Source organism: Lycium ferocissimum, unplaced genomic scaffold (genome assembly GCF_029784015.1).
Source record: "Lycium ferocissimum isolate CSIRO_LF1 unplaced genomic scaffold, AGI_CSIRO_Lferr_CH_V1 ctg7569, whole genome shotgun sequence".
Lineage (NCBI taxonomy): Eukaryota > Viridiplantae > Streptophyta > Magnoliopsida > Solanales > Solanaceae > Lycium > Lycium ferocissimum.
This window is the reverse complement of record NW_026726841.1, coordinates 1-19,605: the sequence shown is the minus strand read 5'-3', so window position 1 is coordinate 19,605 and position 19,605 is coordinate 1. Positions and strand designations below refer to the sequence as shown.

General features: G+C 38.1%; 2 protein-coding genes across 3 annotated transcripts; both read left to right on the top strand.

Moving 5' to 3' along the window:
• The first annotated feature begins 357 nt into the window (after positions 1 to 357).
• Positions 358 to 7,359, top strand: LOC132045661 (protein arginine N-methyltransferase PRMT10). Its single transcript, XM_059436235.1, has 8 exons — positions 358 to 632; positions 2,996 to 3,188; positions 3,320 to 3,425; positions 4,464 to 4,653; positions 5,385 to 5,570; positions 5,653 to 5,736; positions 6,327 to 6,527; positions 6,860 to 7,359. Exons 1-7 carry the CDS (start codon positions 447 to 449, stop codon positions 6,501 to 6,503), a joined length of 1,122 nt encoding a protein of 373 aa, XP_059292218.1. The 5' UTR covers positions 358 to 446; the 3' UTR covers positions 6,504 to 6,527; positions 6,860 to 7,359.
• Positions 7,360 to 8,327: 968 nt separating this feature from the next.
• Positions 8,328 to 9,172, top strand: LOC132045662 (uncharacterized). 2 transcript variants are annotated; one of them, XR_009412502.1, is made up of 2 exons: positions 8,328 to 8,627; positions 8,726 to 9,172. XR_009412502.1 is itself a non-coding variant. In XM_059436236.1 (2 exons), exons 1-2 carry the CDS (start codon positions 8,461 to 8,463, stop codon positions 9,071 to 9,073), a joined length of 534 nt encoding a protein of 177 aa, XP_059292219.1. In that variant the 5' UTR covers positions 8,328 to 8,460; the 3' UTR covers positions 9,074 to 9,172. The 2 variants fall into 2 exon arrangements, 1 of the variants encoding a protein (XP_059292219.1); XM_059436236.1 differs by having other exon boundaries at positions 8,328 to 8,646.
• The last annotated feature ends 10,433 nt before the right edge of the window (positions 9,173 to 19,605 follow it).

Genomic DNA, 19,605 nt, shown 5'->3' with positions numbered 1-19,605 from the left:
GCCCACGACGGACGACGAAGTTGTGAGTAGAACTCACTCTTCTATATAGTAGAAAAATATGGCTTGATTTTGTTAATATGGGGTCTAATTTTTTTTCCCGTGAGTTTGAATGTGATGGGTTTCACTTTTTAGGGGGGACCCAAAATTTTTTATTTTTTATTTTTTATTTTTGTGGGCCTATTTAATATTTGGGGGGGGGGGGGGGGGGGGGGGGATTTTTTTTTTTTTAATTTATGGGGGTGTTTATGGGGTGGGGGGCCAAAATTTTTTATTTATGAGGAGAGGCCCACGACGGACGACGAAGAGTGAGTAGAACTCACTCTTCTATATAGTAGAAAAATAAGTAGGGGGCTAGACATATAGACATACTCTTTGCTGCCCTAAAATTCGAAACAAAATATTTGTGTCTTCACTTTGAAGAGCAAAAGTGGTAGCCGCTGAGAGACATGGGTAGCTCTTCTAATGGTAATGGTGTCGCCCCTAACAACAACGTCGACAAGGGCGTTGATTATGCCAACTACTTCTGCACCTATTCCTTTCTCTACCACCAAAAAGAGATGCTCTCTGATCGTGTTCGCATGGACGCTTACTATAATTCCATTTTCCAAAACAAACATCATTTTGCTGGAAAGGTAAAACAGTTTGTGCTTTTTACCTTGGTTAATAAAACTTAAGCTTCCAAGTTTGGTACGGAATGCAACTAGTATAACCTTGATGGTTTCTGCTAGGGGTGGCAAAACCATGACCTGCCCAACTATTAGCTCAGCCCATAAAAAGTTGGGCTGATATGCAGCCCAAATTGAACCACGACAAATCTTATCAAAATATTTTCAAAAAGACAATTTTTTAAATTTGATATGTTATATATAGCCATAATAAAGGAAGAAAATAGTTTTATTAGTACTAAAAAAGTATTAAAGAACAAACAAAGAAATTCAATCTTGGTAAGAATTGGGCGGGTTGGGTTATGACTCGGTTTTAGCCCATTTTAGCTCAAGTAACTTTTGGACGGGTCCATAACACGCCCATTTTGACGCGCCCAAATTCAGCCCAATCCGCCCATTCGACACCCCTAGTTTCTGCAAGTTTTGCGAAACCAAAAGGTACAAAGGAACTCTTTTGTGGATGATATTAGAAATATATAAGTTGGCGGGTTATTAGAGTTGAAGAAAGTCTTCAATTGACTTCTGGGTCCTTGCAACTGTAATATGTTATAACTACCTTTTATGTTTCATATGTTTTCCCCTCACTTATTTAGTGGTTAGTGAGTTGAATATTATTTTCAAAAGAATATTTACTATAGATTGATAATAATGGCACCAAACTTGATATTTTTGAATATTAAAAAATGATGATAATGTCAAAGGACTAGTTGGAGTAAGAGTTAGAGATGCTGGGGAAAGAAAAATGACTTCCATCCATAAGCGAGGGAAGCCATAAGGATTATTTCCTAGCCTCTTTGTTTCTGATTCTTGTATCCACTCATTCGTTTGCAATCAAAATAGCATCTATTATTTGTCTACCCGTAATGAAGATCTGTTAGTTGTTCACCCGTTTGTATGCCTCTTTCTTTAGTTTCTTTGTCAATAGTTTAGATGATCTTGTATATACCGCCTATCAAGCTGATAGGCCTGGAATCTTTAAGCTCCTTTGCTCCCATATTTTTGGAATCAAAGCCACAAAAGTAGCATTAAATTTTTTTCCAAAAACCACTTGATCATAGAATCTGTACAACAGCTATTCACATCATTATTAACCACCTCCCTACACTGTATGAGGAAGACCATATAATATCCATGAGGTCCAGGAACTTTGCCCCCAGCACATGCCTTCATGCTATCCTAAATTTCCTGAGCTTCAAATAGACCCTATAGCATCATGTTATCCTCTGGTTAATCCTAGGACAACTTCCTATATTACCTTGAGGTCTCCAACCCTCTATTTCAGCATACAACTTTTGGTAAAAGGTGTCAATTTCCCTTTTGATCTCTGTAGGGTTGTCCACACTATTCTCTCCAACTATCAGCTTACAACGTTGTTATACCTTCTATGAGAGTTTGCAGTTCTATGAAAGAACTTGGTATTTCTGTCCCCTCGTTTCGACCAAAGAGCCTTGGATCTTTTCTCCCGGCTACCTCCTCGTGCCTTGCTATCTCCTCAAACTCCACAGCTAGGGAAGATATTGCATATAGTTCTTCATTCAAACTTCTTTGATCATGTATCTCCTCTAATTCTGCTGGTTGATTAAGGAAGCTTGCCTTCTGCATAAAATTTAAGATAAAATGAGAAAATCTCCTAATAAAAATAGGTTGTAATTTACCCTAAAGGGTGGCTCAGTTGGTTGAGCATGGGGCTTTCATAATGGAGGTCTCAGGTTCGAAACCCTCTGCCTACGACAGCAGGGGATTTGCCTTCTGGGTCGAGCTCGTAGCACGGGGCTTGCCTAGTGCGGGTTACCTCTCCTGTGTGGTTTGCGAGCTATTGCATAGGAGCTGGGTTTACCCTGTGCGCACCCAAAGGGTAGCGGCTGTGGGTTCCCATGTCATCAAAAAAAAAAAAAAAAAAAAAAGGTTGTAATTTGAATGTTCAAATGTTCTGTTCATAGGGATACTTGACCAAGCCTTTTTGTATCAAGTAACAGAAGAATTTGTTCCTTCTCCATACGCTTAATAATACTTGTTGGAAAAGCGTTTTGGGACGATTTTTATATGCATATAAACTTCAGAAAGTAGATGATTGCTTTTTCTTTTTATATGTATGCCCATCTCAAGCCATGGATGAGGTACTAACTTGATTGAGTACTCAGAGGAAAACGCTTTACTTCTCTATTTGCTATCGAGATTAGACAAACTCTTGCACGTGATAAGTTTCACATACAATTTCGTTTGTTTTTATTCTTGATTGGATGGTTGCCCTGAACTGGATTTGTGTTACTATATTTTTGCTAAGATCTTCAGTTGTAGATTGGAATTAATTTAGATGGAAATTGGTTTAGGCTGTTTTGGATGTAGGGACAGGGAGCGGTATATTGGCAATATGGTCAGCACAAGCAGGTGCAAGGAAAGTCTATGCAGTTGAAGCCACCAAGATGGCAGAACATGCTCGTGAACTTGTTAAAACAAATGGACTTGAGCATGTTGTTGAAGTGATTGAAGGGTCAATGGAAGATATTACTCTGCCTGAGAAGGGTAAGTCCTTAAATTTCTTATTATTCCTATGGAGAAAAGGCCAAAACTTTATAGTAGAATTCATTGACGTCTCTACAATAGTACAATAGCACTATCTTGTCATTCTAATTGAATAAATCGGTCCTGTGCAGTTGATGTAATCATTTCAGAGTGGATGGGATACTTCCTTCTACGTGAATCAATGTTTGACTCAGTTATCTGTGCCCGGGATCGCTGGTTGAGCTCAAATGGAGTTATGTAAGAGTCACTGCCCGTAAACATAACCAATATTTATCACCGATAATATCTCTTTATACTTCTTTCATATTTCAATTCGTCTAACTATTAATAAGGTGTAAACTAAAGTCTGATCTTTTTTGCCATGAAATTAACTTCACAAAAGTACTTCAACCTTCAATGTAATGCATTTTATCTACCCCCAAGGAGTCGTTTCGAAAAGAATGAAGTGGAGAGTTCAAGGATCAAATCACTTAAGTTTCATTCTTAGCTGGGACAACAATTTTTTATTTTTTATTTTTCAAAAATAAAATATACATATTTAGAAACAATATAAAAGTACTATAAGTAACACTTTTTATTATTTAAAGTATTAATAATAAAATTGTGGTCATCGAAAATGGCTCAACTCCCCAAACAGTGATAATTCATATAAAATAAAACAGAGGGAGCATATATAAATTAAACTGACTCCTCTTTCAGGTATAGTGGAATTGAACCTCATAAACTGCAATAGAGTATTTTGTATTGAAGAAAGTTAATGCTCTTTAAAGGAAGACGAACCATCAATTACTCTAATCATTTGGTGATGCATGAGGTATGATCATGTTCTAGCATTGCGAATAAGCTTAGAAACTTATTGGGACATTGCATATGAGAGCGCACTATAATGAAGAAGCTTGACTGGAATGAGTGAAGGAGGACACCCCCTCCTCCCCCCAGAGCAACCTTCACTGTTGGAGAAAAAAACGTGATTCCCATACAAGATCCTTTCGACTTACTCAAGTTTCTTCCCAAAACCCCACCCCCTTACTTTTTAGAAGCATGAACGTTGTAATCCTTCAAAAAGAAAAGAAAAAAGAAGAAATGCTCGTGCATTGACTCCCTGCATGGAAATTTTTCTTTTTAGAATTATAAAAATATTAATCATCCTTCTTCAAAAAATATTAATCATATCGATTTGAGATATCTGCTAGTGGTGTTTTAGTAGTACATATTTAGTCACAAATTGTTTCTGCATGTCTGTCTTTTGTTTCAAGAAGCTCTCTGCTTTTCCAGGTACCCAAGCCATGCTCGAATCTGGGTTGCACCAATCCGCTCTGGGTTAGTGGATCAAAAGAAGATTGATTATGATAGAGCCATGGTTGATTGGTCCCATTTTGTCAATGAAACTAAAACGTTTTATGGTGTGGATATGGGCAGTCTGACTAAGCCTTTCACAGACGAGCAGAAAAAATACTATCTACATGTTGGTGTTATTTCCTTTTCGTTTATGCAAACTGTTTGGTTCATTATAATCATTTCTTAATTATGGTTTATATCATCTTTCTAGTGGCACTTATTTTACTTCTGCATAATACTGAGCTTTTAGCAAGTATTCCTCTTCCATTGAAAAAAAAAAATCAAATTCATCAATGTATAAGCTGCCATTGTGCTGGCCTGCTTGTTTTATTGTGTTTATGAATTTATGATTGTAGATAATGCATTTGTTTTCCGCGTTCTTGAGGTTTGTTCGACAGCTTTGATAAGTGAAACTGTGCAGTAATGACTAGAAACCTTAAAAAAATCAGATTGATTGATACATTAGTTTTTGTCAAATATCTTTTTTCATACTGAACTTGTCTATATAAAAATAGCTTCTTATGGTTGAAAATAAAAATACACCCTCTGTTACATTGTGTGTGATAGTCTGTTGGATGAGTATAATCACACATGGAAATTCAGTTAGGGACATGAGGCGAATGGAGGTGACTTGAGAGACATTTTCTTTTGATGTGAACGCCAAACTAAAAAAGGGAGGTCACTCACATGGAAGAAGTCAACAATTTCTGTCAAAAATGGCTTTAATACTCTTCTTTCTTGCTATTTTATGTACCATAAGAAGTCACTGCACTTCTCAGTCTTACTATTTTCATTGATGGATTTCTCATTTTCTTGGCTCCTTGAACATCTAAAAGACCATACTAACGTTTTATGTAGACATCATTGTGGAACAACCTTCATCCAAATCAACTAATTGGAAAACCTGCTGTCATAAAGGAGATTGATTGTTTAACAACAAGTGTGAATGACATACTCAGTCTTCAGGCAAACGTCTCATCATTCATTACTGCAGAAAATACACGATTCTGTGGGTTTGGTGGATGGTTTGATGTCCACTTTCGAGTAAGTTGTCCTTACTGTGCCTTTCATTGTAGTGAGTGCAAATTAATATTATTTTAAACTCACTTTGATTTTGTCACCTCAGGGACGCAAGGAGAATCCAGCTAAACATGAGATTGAGTTGACAACAGCTCCAAGTGAAGACCTTGGGACACACTGGGGGCAGCAGGTTAGTGTACCCTACTATGATCTTTGTCTTGCAACTGGAATGGCTTAGTTGAATGGACATTCAGTATCATACTAAGATCTAAACAATAGAGTTCTTTTCCTCCATTGACATATTACTGGGGCTATTTCACTCGTATAATGTACCATACGTAATAAAAAAGAAAATTATTGTACTTGCTTTGTCACGTTTGATGATTATGATTGCTCTTAGGATATCGATGCATATGAAAAATATGACTGGTGTGTGATTCCCCATCCTCATTCTGGCTTGTTATAAAATGAAAGTTGTTACCCGTTACTTCCATCTTTTGTTTGAAGTTAAATTGTCTATCCTGTTTGTAACTTAGAATGATGAATCCACAATTTGTCAGTATCCTTCTTAAAAAATCTCATCAGATTTATTGCACACAAGTTACATACATACATTAGTTTGGGTTGGCTATATGAATCTCTGTATCCACTCCTATTCTATCTAAATGTTTGTATTAACTTGGCCAAGTTCTCAGAGCTTGTCTAAAGCTTAATTTACTTTATTGCTTCCAATATTCGTTGTTTTCAAAGGTTTTACTTTGCCTGTTCTTGGATTTGCAGGTGTTCTTGTTACATCCATCCATACATGTTAGCCAAGGAGATAATATGAAAATTAATTTTTCAATGGATCGCTCTAAAGAAAACCATCGGCTGTTGGAAGTTGAGTTTGACTGTGAGCTTAGACAATCTTCTGGAAAGTCACTTCCATCATTCAGAAAGAAGTTCTATATAGAATGAGGAACACGGCATGATGTTTCAGAGGTACGGAATATATCTTGCACTTTTGAACATTCGTGTTAAAACCTCCTATAGCGGTAAAATTAACTGATATGATTAAACTGGCTCCATTCATCTGATTTGGTAGTTGCGCTCTCTTTACTGCAGTTTTGGGCCAACTTATTTAAGCTTGACGATTCCTCTTTTGTGCTTGTACGTCACATTTGTCTTTTATTTCCTGCTTTTAGGAGCAATGTCTTTACAGCTTGGCACTGTCCTTTCTGCATTTATATTTCACGTTTTTCTGTTTCAACTATCCCACCATCCCACCTTTTTTTCACCATTGGATTGACTAGAAGAAAATTTTCAATGTGCAGTGTCATGTCTAAAGGCCAATTGGAGAAATGCTACTGGCATACAATGGCCCCTGGAAAGAAATTCAGCTTTTTCTGCAGCTGACTTGTGCTCTTGTATCCTTGATACAGAGCATGAAGAAGAGAGTGTTTGACAAATTCCAAGATTTAAGAGCTTCCTTTACCTTTGTTGATTTCTGAACTTGTCTTGCCCCCTAGACTGTTGTGCCCTCCTCTCAACAAATTTGACTCTTACATTATTTTGCATTTTTTTCTTTTTCATTTTGGTTCGGACCTGTAAACAAGGAGGTTTTCCTGGGGGCACTAGGGGTTTGGAGTGTTTTTTAAAGCTTGCAGAATCACTCACCTACAGTTTGTGCGGGAAATGAGCAGCAAGGTGTCCACCCCAAACAAAATTGTATCTAAAGCCGTAATTAGTGCTATTTATTCTCGTCAATGTGTTTAGTACTCTGTACTCGTCACTTTGTTAGTGTTATCTTATTCTAGTCACTAGCCATTTAGAATGGAGTATCAATCTTATGAAGTCAGACTGGAGTTGAGATAAATGCCCATTTCTTTTGGTGTACTTTACCATGTCAGCTTTAGTAGATTGGTTTAGGCGTTGGAATCATGTGGATGCCTTACATTGAAGTCGATTCTCTTCCCATGGTTCACCAGTCCTTGGCAAAATCAAAGAAAGTACCAAATCCCAGGCCTGTGCTCTTTATTGTATACATAGACTTCCAACTATGAAATCAAAGCGTCCTTGACTCCATCAGACACTTTCCAAAACACCTACACACTTCTTGCCATCAAGAGGTCCTAGCAGAGTGCTGTTCAGCTACCCTGTACTTGTCTATTATTGCTTCTGAAGTCCGTCGATATTCCAGTGTCTAAAGAGTGTACCTAATTATCCCATTATGATCCAAACCTCAAGCTTGCCATAGTGCCATAGAGCGGTTGTGTACTGTAACGCTTTAGTTCATGCCGTTCTGACTACGAAGACATTTCACCATAGCAGTTCACAACACATTCGAGTTATATGACGAACTGCTCTAAATATGCACCGAACGAATACAGTAAATATGCCTGAGCATTAGTCAAATCTTTTCAATCACTACTGTGAAGTAACAATTATCATAATATTTAGAGAAAATAGCCAAATGACCCCTTAACGTTTGGCCGAAATTTCAATTGCACACTCAACCTTTGCAGGGGTCCTATCACCCCTTGGACATTTTTTAAATATACTATTTACCCCCCTAAATACTGAGCTGGACAAGTGCGTGACTACACCGCAGTGAGGCGCGTTGCAACTCAAAAACTTCGACGCCAACGTGTATTAAATAGCCACATGGCAGTCCACATGGGCAAAAAATTAAATCCCAACGGTAACTTCTTCTTCCTCCCTTTATTTATTCTTACCCGACCCATCACCATATTTGGCCAAAAAACTTAAAAGCTCCCACAAATTCGTTTCAACCATTTTTAAGGACGCAATCTCCCCCATTTGTGACGTAATTACTTGTAGTGGAAAGTGGTTAGTTTAATTTAGTGTTTATTAGTATAATTTTGTTCATATCAAATTTAGGGTTTCAAATTTCTTCCCCAATTCTTGCTCATATATGTTCGTTTATCACTTGTTAGGGTTTGTAATGGAAAAAATTGACTTGAGTCGATTGTGTATGGACGAGGCTGATCCAATGCTCAAAGCCGTAGTGCAATGCAAACATGGAAATTTGTTGCAAATGCATACTTCTTGGTCAAAAAGTAACCCTGGAAGAAGATATTGGTCTTGCCCCTATTATGGTGTATGGTCTTGCCCCTACTATGGTGTTTTATTTCTCAAATTAAATTTCTTCATTTATGCCTTGTTTTGATAATTTATAGCCTAAAAAATGCAAGTTTTTTCGGTGGAGAGACAAAGATGAAGTTGATCCAAGATCAAAAGTTATCCTCCCAATATTGGTTAACAAAATCAGAGATTTGGAGAAGGAATTAGTGCAATATAACGGTCTCAAGATGGAATTGGATGAGGTCAAAATTATCGACAACAATTCGGTTAGTGTGGACATGAATTTGCTTGAGCTTGATGGACCAAAAGAAGACATAAGGAAGAACAAAGGGTGTAGGTTCAATAGGAATGTCATTTTGTGTTTTGTGGTTTGTGTTGTTGTGTTCATAAGCAGCCTATTCCATATTGGCAATTCAAACATTGAACTAATCAAATTGCCATAGTAGCATAAATGTGGTAGTGTGTCGGCTATGTTGGGTATGTTTTGTTGCCTTATGTATGGCAAATTTTGTATATCCCCTATGTATTGTATGGACCTATTTGGTTTTATGTTTGAATGAAGAACCTATTTGATTTTATGGTTGTGTCAAGTGCTTATTATTGAACCAAATGGTTGTGTCACCACAAGTCCCTAATGTCATACCATTTCTGGAAAAACAGTGCATAAATAAGGGAGGGAGCAATACATCTCTTGCACAAACATGGTCATACCAATTCTGCAAAGATAGTGCACAAGTGACAATTCTGGGAAAAACAGTGCATAAGCAAAGGCAGCAATACACTAACAAAAGCTGCAATATATTGCAGAATATTTCATAACAACCCAAAATACCAAATGTCAAGTTGGTCTACTCTGCCCATTAACTTAATACAGAACAATTAAATGTCAAGTTTGTCAATAAACCACACAACATCCTACTAGCATCAAATGTAATTGTCTTTAAGTACACACATAACCACCATAAACTACAAAAGTCAATAACTTCAAAACTCCTTGGACTGGGAACTGCATGGCTTTTTCCTCATCCTTTGTTGGATTTCTTACAGGTTCCTTGCTGTGATCAGTGTTTTAAAAGGCGGGGCGTTTTACATATGCCTCGGCGAGGCGTAAGCCCCGAGGCACCGGGCGTAAACCCCATGGGTATTTAATTTTTAGTATTTCATAAAATAATATAATTACAATAAATATTTTTAAATAGGTAAAATTACATTTAAAAAAATCGTAAATAAATATATATATATATATATATATATATATATATATATATATATATATATATATATATATATATATATATATATCAAAGCAATCCATTATACGCCACTTACAACTTGTAATTATATATATAAAATAATTTTACGAGTATAAACAATACAATGAAATAAAAGCTATTATGAAATGCAAATCAACTCTAACATCTTAACTTTCAAACATATATATATATACGCCACTTACAACTTGTAATTATATATAAAATAATTTTACGAGTATAAACGATATAATGAAATAAAAGCTATTATGAAATGCAAATCAACTTTAACATCTTAACTTTCAAACAATGAAAAATTGCAATTTCTCAAAACAATATTACTATCATACTTTTCATTTTATCTCCCTATAAGCAAATAATCAATAAACTTTATCAATATTATAATTAAAACTTAACTCCTTCATGAATAAAAATAAAATTACTTTCAAATTACGAAATTTTATCAGTATTATAATTAAAACTTAACTCTTTCATGAATAAAAATAAAATTACTTTCATAAAATATGATAATTTTGATACGTACAATAAAAGATCAATGACAAGTAAAATGTACAATTCGGTTATGTAGGCGAGCCCCGAGCGTTGGGCGTTAGACGTGTTTAGGGCGAACAGTCGAGCGCTTAAGGCGTAAGCCTCACAGGAACTAAGCCCCGCACGCGAGCCCTGGGATGTTTTGCCAGTGCCCCGGCCCGGGACGAGCCTCGAGGCGAGTCTTGAAACTGCCTTTTAAAACACTGGTTGTGTTACACCTCGCATTTTTGTACATTCGAATATTCCGAGTTAATGGCGGGAAGTTAAGGACGAGGTTGTAATTTTTAGAATGCATGGGTTGCGTATTCATTTTTAATGGTAGGGAACATTAAGGGTAAATATGGGGTAAGGAGAAAGTGGAGGCTAAAAGTTGGAAAAAGGAATTTTCATGAAATGGCCAAAAGGCCTAGGTGGCCGTGGGCCCCACTTATAATATGACCAATATTTTTGTGCCATGAGATGGCACATGTGTGCATTATATACTTGTGGGAGTTATATATATATATATATATATATATACAAAGATTGCTATGTAAGATTTATTCATCTTTAGAGAATTAAAGAAAAGTCTAGAAAAATTGAGAAAAATTTGGAAAAAGAAAGTGGCACATGGCCGGCCACATGCATATATATATATATGTGTGTGTGTGTGTAAATTATGAAAGGCAATTCATTTTGCCATAATTAGAAAGTTCAAGAAAGAGGGAGAAAAAGAAAGAAGGAAGGAAAAGAGAGAGAGAGTCTCTCGGCCAAGGGCTGGCCGAGAGAGTGGTGCCCCTCTTTGCTCATGGAAAAATTATTTTTCTTCTAGTTTGTGACTAAATGGAAGGTCCTCTATCATATGGAGTGGTTGTTGGAGCAAGCAAGGCATCCGTTTGCATGATTCATGTCCTAGCCGAGGAAGAGAGTAAGGTGAAGAAGATGATGTTCAATTCTTATTCTCTTATGTTATGTGTGTGTATGGACGTTTGAATAGGTTGTGGTGTGTTGAAATGGATGAAATTCATGATGTTGTGTATGCATGGGTGTGGCCGAAAATATGTAGTAAGGTATAGAAGTGTAGAACTAATTTTATTTAGTGTTGGTTGATGTTGTTGTGAATGGTTTGTGCATGTTATAGTAGGTAAACATAAATGAACTTCATGGAAATACAAAGGTGGAAGGGCAGCCGTGTAGGTGTAGTGTGTGTGTGTTATGTTGGAGTAAGGAATTAATTATGTTCAACATGTTTGTGTGTTGTTGTAATGCGTAGAAAATGAATGAAACTCATGAAATTGTATGTTTGGAGGTTGGCCGTGTATGGGCTGGTTTGGGGCTGCCATGTTAGACCAATTTTATGTAATATTTGGTTGTTGTTTATGAGTTGGGAAGAAAGAAATGTATTGTTATTATTCTTATTGATTTGGAAGGTGTTGGGCGGAGTAGTATGTTGATTGAATCGTTTTGAAAGTCATATGAATTGAATATGAATGGAATGTTGTTAGTAAGATTGTTGGCATTATTGTTGATATTGTGGCCGAGTTCCATTCTCGGGTTGTTGTTGTTGTTGAATTGGGCCGAGTTAGAATCTCGGGGATGGCGCATTTACGGGGAATGCTGCCGAAATTTTGAGACAGACAAGTGTTATTTCGAGAATTCACTTTTAGATGCTTAAGTTAACATTTGGTAAATGTGACCAATTTGTAGATTTTGATGAATTTGGAACGTGGATTTGGAGGAGCGTAAGAAGCGGAAAAGGTATGTAAGACTTCACTTTCCTTCTTTGGCATGTCTTAGATGTATTAGGCTTGAATGCGTGTCTCGGGGACTAATTTAATCCTAGAAATCCGAGATTGAAATCGGTCACTATTCATTCGGTAGAATTGAAGTAAATGTTCATGAATAGTTTAAAGAAACGTCTAAACACCTAGAACTTGCATGAATAACACCCGATCACCCTAAGACTCTCATAAGTAATGTCGTGAATCGCATTATACGTAAATTGCATGTACACCACCTCATTTGATCCGAGGTGGGCCCACTATTCCCGAACTCCCTCCTATTGTTCCATTAGGCTTATTTCCGTACTATAATCAATGGAAATTCTTGGTTACCATCCCGACTACCAAACAATAGTTGTTTTCGCTAAACCCTTGACCCCAATGCATGATTTCCTTACTAAAAGTTTACAAGTGTTTTCCAAAATGTTTATTTCTCTCCAAAAACCAAGTTTTACAATATTAAAAGTCTTAAAGACCAAAACGACGATTATGGTTCTATGATGATAATGATGATGCTAGAGATGATGAGAATGCCAAGGATATGTTCTTATGATATGGCGATATATTTTTAAGCCATTTTGAATAACGATTTTCAAAGGTTTATATAAATAAACGAAATGATGCCTTATGATCTATTCTCGTGATTTCTCATGATACATTGATAGTCTCGCCTTATTAATTGTTCCTTCAAGGTGAGACAAAGCGCCCATGGTTATTCCATAACACAATCGGAGGTTACCGACCTTACGTCACTCCGATAGACATATGACCTTCCTTGGGCTCCCATGCATACTTCATTTATATGATAATGTATATAATACTTGATATTGATGAATGTATATGTGTGCATTGTATATGTGGGGAATGGGGAGGGCAACTGTGTCCACCTGATTCACTGGCTTATCATCCCGGACGCGGGATGCCCGACGCGGATATGAGAGAGCGTACGCGCGCGTCTCGTTTATGTGATATATATATATATATATAATATGATATATTTGGGACACCGTCGGGGGAGGGGGGGGGGGGGGGAGGGGGGGGAATTCGGCGTACCGTAATGGATGAGTAAAAAGTACCGTTTTCCGAAAAGTATTTGTTTTCTATGTACAAGAATAAAAAACACCGTGTTCGGAAAAAGAAAAAGAAAAGGCTATATATATATATGAGCGGCACTCACATGTACGGAGTTACTCCTTCATCCTATGATACGGTCTATGTTTCTATACCGTTATTACTCTCGATACACGTGATATGTTCCATGTGATTCATACGTGATATGTTCCATATGTACGAATATACTCTCTTTACATGACTACTGTTACTATGTTGTTATTATTCATGTCTTACATACTCGGTACATTGCTCGTGCCGACCCCTCTTCTTCGGGGGCTGCGTTTCATGCCGCGCGGTACACTCCGGACGGATCGAAGTTAATATAGAAGATGTTCCGGCGAAGTTGGCGAGCTCCATTTGGCCGGAGTGTAGCCGAGTCGAGCACACGTGCCGGGGGTTCCGATTACGGTTAGAGACTTTGCGGAGACGTGGGTCTAGAAAGTCGTGGGTTTTGGAGTCGGTTTTTATTATAATGCAAGTTTTGTATAGCTCACATATTTTATTTGATTCTAAAGACAACAAAGAGGATTATGTATACTTGATGTATATTACGTTTGATTTCAAAAAAAAAAAAATTAGTACGTAGAAAGAGTCGGAGGGTTCGCTCGGCTCCGGTTACGGGTCGGTGCCCATCACACCCCTAGTGAGATCGGGGTGTGACAAAGTGGTATCGAGCGGGTCGGTCCAAGGGTTGTCGCAAAGTCGTGTCCGGTAGAGTCCTGTTTATGGGTGTGAAGCCGGCCACATTTATAAACGGGAGGCCGCGGGGCATTTAGGAATTGTTGACCTTCTTTTACGTCATTAGATCGTGCGATAGAGCCAAGTCATAGGAAGTAAGATTCCTCATATTAATCGTTGATTCCCGTAGGCGCCCAGTATCGGCGGAAAAAGGCGAGAAATGATATGGAAGGCAAAAGAGGTGAGACTGGGTGAATATATTTGTTCTGTTACGTGGAGCTGGGCGCCAGACAGGAAATAGCCATACATGCAGGCGGAAGGTGAACATCAGGAGTTAAAAAGGGCAAACTGGTCATTGTAAAAGAAAGGACGTATTACGAGAATGTCTCGGAGGTTGTAAAGCTTTGGTTGGCTTCAGATCGAGTAGTAAAGGCCATGTGAAAAAGCGGACGTGAAAATATCGACATTAAGGCACCGAATTCCAGTGAAGTTTTTGGGTTAAGCGTGCCCAGGTGGGAGCAATTCTAGGATGGGTGACCCCCCTGGGAAGTTTATAAGAAATTCTACATATTCGAACATCGGACAACGAGGAGTTAGAGCAACCTAAGGGAAACTAGAGTGTATGGAATAATTGGAGATCATGAGAAGACGCGTAGGACAAGACGGAATTTGCTCGGCGAAAGACGAGGAAGCACATCATAGCCCTAGAATTAGGATAGGCTTGAACGGCGTTTGGATGTATTTTGTGGGCTAGTTAATAGTAATTATATATATGCACACATGAAGGTGTAGGATATTCCGAAATATGATTGTATTGGTGGACATGTGAATCCCAAAGAACCGAAGTTAAGGTACAAAAAGGCATTAATCGAGTAAGGGTACCGAAGTTCGAGTGATAACAAGAGTAAATGGTACAAGTGTGGCAAAGTAAGCTATTATTATTCTACTATAGATTGAGATTGGGAATGAGGATAAGAGACGAAGTATAAACGGATAATGGTATAAGTGCGCCCCAAAAGGGGGGAAGCAGGTGAGAGAAATATAAGGATAAGATAAAGACAGTCGATACGGTAATATGTTTGATATGGATGCTTAAATTACAGATGAAACCTCCTTCATGGAAATAAGTCAGTAAGATCGGGAAACCGATAATGAGTGGATAGAAGTCTGGATAATGTTCGTACAAACTTTGAGCAGTGCGACGCCAGAAAATGGACGTATATGAAGAGAAAGAGGATGACAAAGAGAACGGTATTGGATAGCTTAAGAGCTAATATGAAGGATAGAAATAGCTTTAAAAAGGGAGCTCCCCGAGGTACTTATGAGACTCCGGACGACTAATTGAACATTCGAGGACGAATGTTCTAAAGGGGGGAAGGATGTTACACCTCGCATTTTTGTACATTCGAATATTCCGAGTTAATGGCGGGAAGTTAAGGACGAGGTTGTAATTTTTAGAATGCATGGGTTGCGTATTCATTTTTATTGGTAGGGAACATTAAGGGTAAATTTGGGGTAAGGAGAAAGTGGAGGCTAAAAGTTGGAAAAAGGAATTTTCATGAAATGGCCAAAAGGCCTAGGTGGCCGTGGGCCCCACTTATAATATGACCAATATTTTTGTGCCATGGGATGGCACATGTGTACATTATATACTTGTGGGAGTTATATATATATATATATATATATATATATATATATATATATACAAAGATTGCTATGCAAGATTTATTCATCTTTAGAGAATTAAAGAAAAGTCTAGAAAAATTGAGAAAAATTTGGACAAAAAAAAGTGGCACATGGCCGGCCACATGCATATATATATATATGTGTGTGTGTAAATTATGAAAGGCAATTCATTTGCCATAATTAGAAAGTTCAAGAAAGAGGGAGAAAAAGAAAGAAGGAAGGAAAAGAGAGAGAGAGTCTCTCGGCCAAGGGCTGGCCGAGAGAGTGGTGCCCTCTTTTGCTCATGGAAAAAAATTATTTTTCTTCTAGTTTGTGACTAAATGGAAGGCCCTCTATCATATGGAGTGGTTGTTGGAGCAAGCAAGGCATCCGTTTGCATGATTCATGTCCTAGCCGAGGAAGAGGTAAGGTGAAGAAGATGATGTTCAATTCTTATTCTCTTATGTTATGTGTGTTATGGACGTTTGAATAGGTTGTGGTGTGTTGAAATGGATGAAATTCATGATGTTGTGTATGCATGGGTGTGGCCGAAAATATGTAGTAAGGTATAGAAGTGTAGAACTAATTTTATTTAGTGTTGGTTGATGTTGTTGTGAATGGTTTGTGCATGTTATAGTAGGTAAACATAAATGAACTTCATGGAAATACAAAGGTGGAAGGGCAGCCGTGTAGGTGTAGTGTGTGTGTGTTATGTTGGAGTAAGGAATTAATTATGTTCAACATGTTTGTGTGTTGTTGTAATGCGTAGAAAATGAATGAAACTCATGAAATTGTATGTTTGGAGGTTGGCCGTGTATGGGCTGGTTTGGGGCTGCCATGTTAGACCAATTTTATGTAATATTTGGTTGTTGTTTATGAGTTGGGAAGAAAGAAATGTATTGTTATTATTCTTATTGATTTGGAAGGTGTTGGGCGAAGTAGTATGTTGATTGAATCGTTTTGAAAGTCATATGAATTGAATATGAATGGAATGTTGTTAGTAAGATTGTTGGCATTATTGTTGATATTGTGGCCGAGTTCCATTCTCGGGTTGTTGTTGTTGTTGAATTGGGCCGAGTTAGAATCTCGGGGATGGCGCATTTACGGGGAAATGCTTTAAATTTTGACAAGACAAGTGTTATTTCGAAGATTCACTTTTAGATGCTTAAGTTAACATTTGGTAAATGTGACCAATTGTAGATTTTGATGAATTTGGAACGTGGATTTGGAGGAGCGTAAGAAGCGGAAAAAGGTATGTAAGACTTCACTTTCCTTCTTTGGCATGTCTTAGATGTATTAGGCTTGAATGCGTGTCTCGGGGACTAATTTAATCCTAGAAATCCGAGATTGAAATCCGGTCACTATTCATTCAAAAGAGAATTGAAGTAAATGTTCATGAATAGTTTAAAGAAACGTCTAAACACACTAGAACTTGCATGAATAACACCCGATCACCCCAAGACTCTCATAAGTAATGTCGTGAATCGCATTATACGTAAATTGTGTACACCACCTCATTTGATCCGAGGTGGGCCCACTATTCCGAACTCCCTCCTATTGTTCCATTAGGCTTATTTCCGTACTATAATCAATGGAAATTCTTGGTTACCATTTCGACTCAAACAATAGTTTTTTTAACTAAACCATTGACCCCAAGGCATGATTTTCCTTACTAAAAGTTTACAAATGTTTTCTAAAATGTTTATTTCTCTCCAAAACCAAGTTTTACAATATTAAAAGTCTTACTGACCAAAACGACGATTATGGTTCTATGATGATAATGATGATGCCAGAGGTGAGAAGAAGTCTATGATGAGAATGCCAAGGATATGTTCTTACTACGAATATGGCGATATAAATCACATTTAAGCCATTTTGAATAACGACTGTTTTCAAAGGTTTTAAAGTAAACGAAATGATGCCTTATGATCCTGTCCTATGATTTCTCATGAAGTTACTCTCCATTGATAGTCTCGCCTTATTAATTGTTCCTTCAAGGTGAGACAAAGCGCCCATGGTTATTCCATAACACAATCGGAGGTTACCGACCTTACGTCACTCCGATAGACATATGACCTTCCTTGGGCTCCCATGCATGCTGTTTATATGATAATGTATATAATACTTGATATTGATGAATGTATATGTGTGCATTGTATATGTGGGGAATGGGGAGGGGAACCGTGTCCACCGATTCGGGGCTCGGCTTATCATCCGGACGCGGGATGCCGGACGCGGGATATGGGAGAGCCGTACGCGGCGTCCGTTTATGTGATATATATATATATAATATGATATATTTGGGACTGTATTGTTGTTGGGGAGGGGGGGGGGGGGGTGGGAGAGCCGATGAATTCGGCGTACGTAGAATCGTGAAGTAAAAAGTACCGTTTTCCGAAAAGTATCTGTTTTCTATGTACAAGAATAAAAACACCGTGTTCGGGGAAAAAAGAAAAGAAAAGGCTAGGCATGCATGGCCTCCGCCCGAGTGGCACTCACATGTACGGTTACTCCTTTATCCTATGATACTTGTCTATGTTTCTATACCGGTTATTACTTTTACACGTGATATGTTCACGTGTTACGGTTTCATGATATATCGTGATATGTTCCATGTACGGTACGGCTCTTACTATGTTGTTCTTGTTCATGTCTTACATACTCGGTACATTGCTCGTATGTGACCCCTCTTCTTCGGGGGGTTGCGTTCGTGCCGCGCGGTACACTCGGACGGATCGAAGTTAATATAGAAGATGTTCCAGGAAGTTGGCGAGCTCCATTTGGCACGGAGTGTAGCCGAGTCGTAGCACACGTGCCGGGATTTCGATCGCGTTAGAGACTTTGCAGACAGAGTCGTGGGTTTTGGAGTCAGTCTGTACTATAATGCAAGTTTTGTACAGTCACATATTTTATTTGATTCTAAAGCAGCAGTTTTGTTATGTATACTTGATGCAGAGATTTCAAAAAAAAAAAATTAGTACGTAGAAAGAGTCGGTGGGTTCGCTCGGCTCACGGTTGCGAGGTCGGGTGCCCATCACACCCTAGTGAGATCGGGGTGTGACGAGTTGTGATTGCCTCGGTTTTCCATTTGAGCTTACTCTTGGCACTAGGCTTGTAACCAATGTCACCGATTATATCAGCTGATCTAGTCACCTTTATTTTACCTTTGCTACTTGACATGCTAGGCTGTACACAAAAAAATGACAATACTTTAGTTTGAGATTCAATTGATTTGAGGCAATGACATTGAGATTGACATTGAAATGGAGGGAGAATACTCACATTAACAGTTTTGAAGCCACTTTCAGCCTGGAAAACACCCATTCCCATCACTCTTGGCCTTTTATATGGGGCAGTGCTACCATTTCCTCTTCCTCCTCCCTTAGAAGTAGTAGGTGCGTAAGATCTCGCACCGAATCGAAATGATCAATTAAGTTGAATAAATTCTAAATCGAGAAAGTTACCTTTGGTCTTCCCCTTAGCCTTGAACTTGATGGTGCATTGTTTAAATACTGTGTTTGAACTTTCCATTGTTGATGACTCAACTCCTTTACCTATTGGGCATCCTCTCTTGTTGTTTCCTCTTGTATGGAAGTTACTACGTGTCATTGCCATCCCATTTCTAGGCAATTTTCCAGATTTTCTGATCTCATGTGCCTCTTTCCTTCTCACTTTTGCTGGCCTTCCTGGCATTGTCTTATACTCTGGTAGTGCAACAGTTGGATTAATGGAGATAGGCCACATTTCCATATTAGTTAATGGTTCTAAAATAGTGGCATATGTTCTCACGTAAGTCTCTTATTGTAGCGCCTATGCAATGAGTCAAAGGGGTCATTACGCTTCTCGACTTATTGCGGTTTGCTGGTACGAGCACATGGAATGCCCTTTAGTTGCCAAAACCTACAACTACAATACCTTCTACCAAGATCCACTATATGCACCAAAAGTCCTTCTCTC

What these genes read in the sequence shown, in the direction of transcription:
- LOC132045661 (XM_059436235.1), top strand. Translation starts at nt 447, where the DNA reads ATGGGTAGCTCTTCTAATGGTAATGGTGTCGCCCCTAACAACAACGTC. An exon ending in AACATCATTTTGCTGGAAAG is followed by an intron (nt 633 to 2,995) that starts GTAAAACAGTTT and finishes AAATTGGTTTAG; the next exon opens with GCTGTTTTGGATGTAGGGAC. An exon ending in TATTACTCTGCCTGAGAAGG is followed by an intron (nt 3,189 to 3,319) that starts GTAAGTCCTTAA and finishes GGTCCTGTGCAG; the next exon opens with TTGATGTAATCATTTCAGAG.
- LOC132045662 (XM_059436236.1), top strand. Translation starts at nt 8,461, where the DNA reads ATGTTCGTTTATCACTTGTTAGGGTTTGTAATGGAAAAAATTGACTTG. An exon ending in GGTCTTGCCCCTATTATGGT is followed by an intron (nt 8,647 to 8,725) that starts GTATGGTCTTGC and finishes GATAATTTATAG; the next exon opens with CCTAAAAAATGCAAGTTTTT.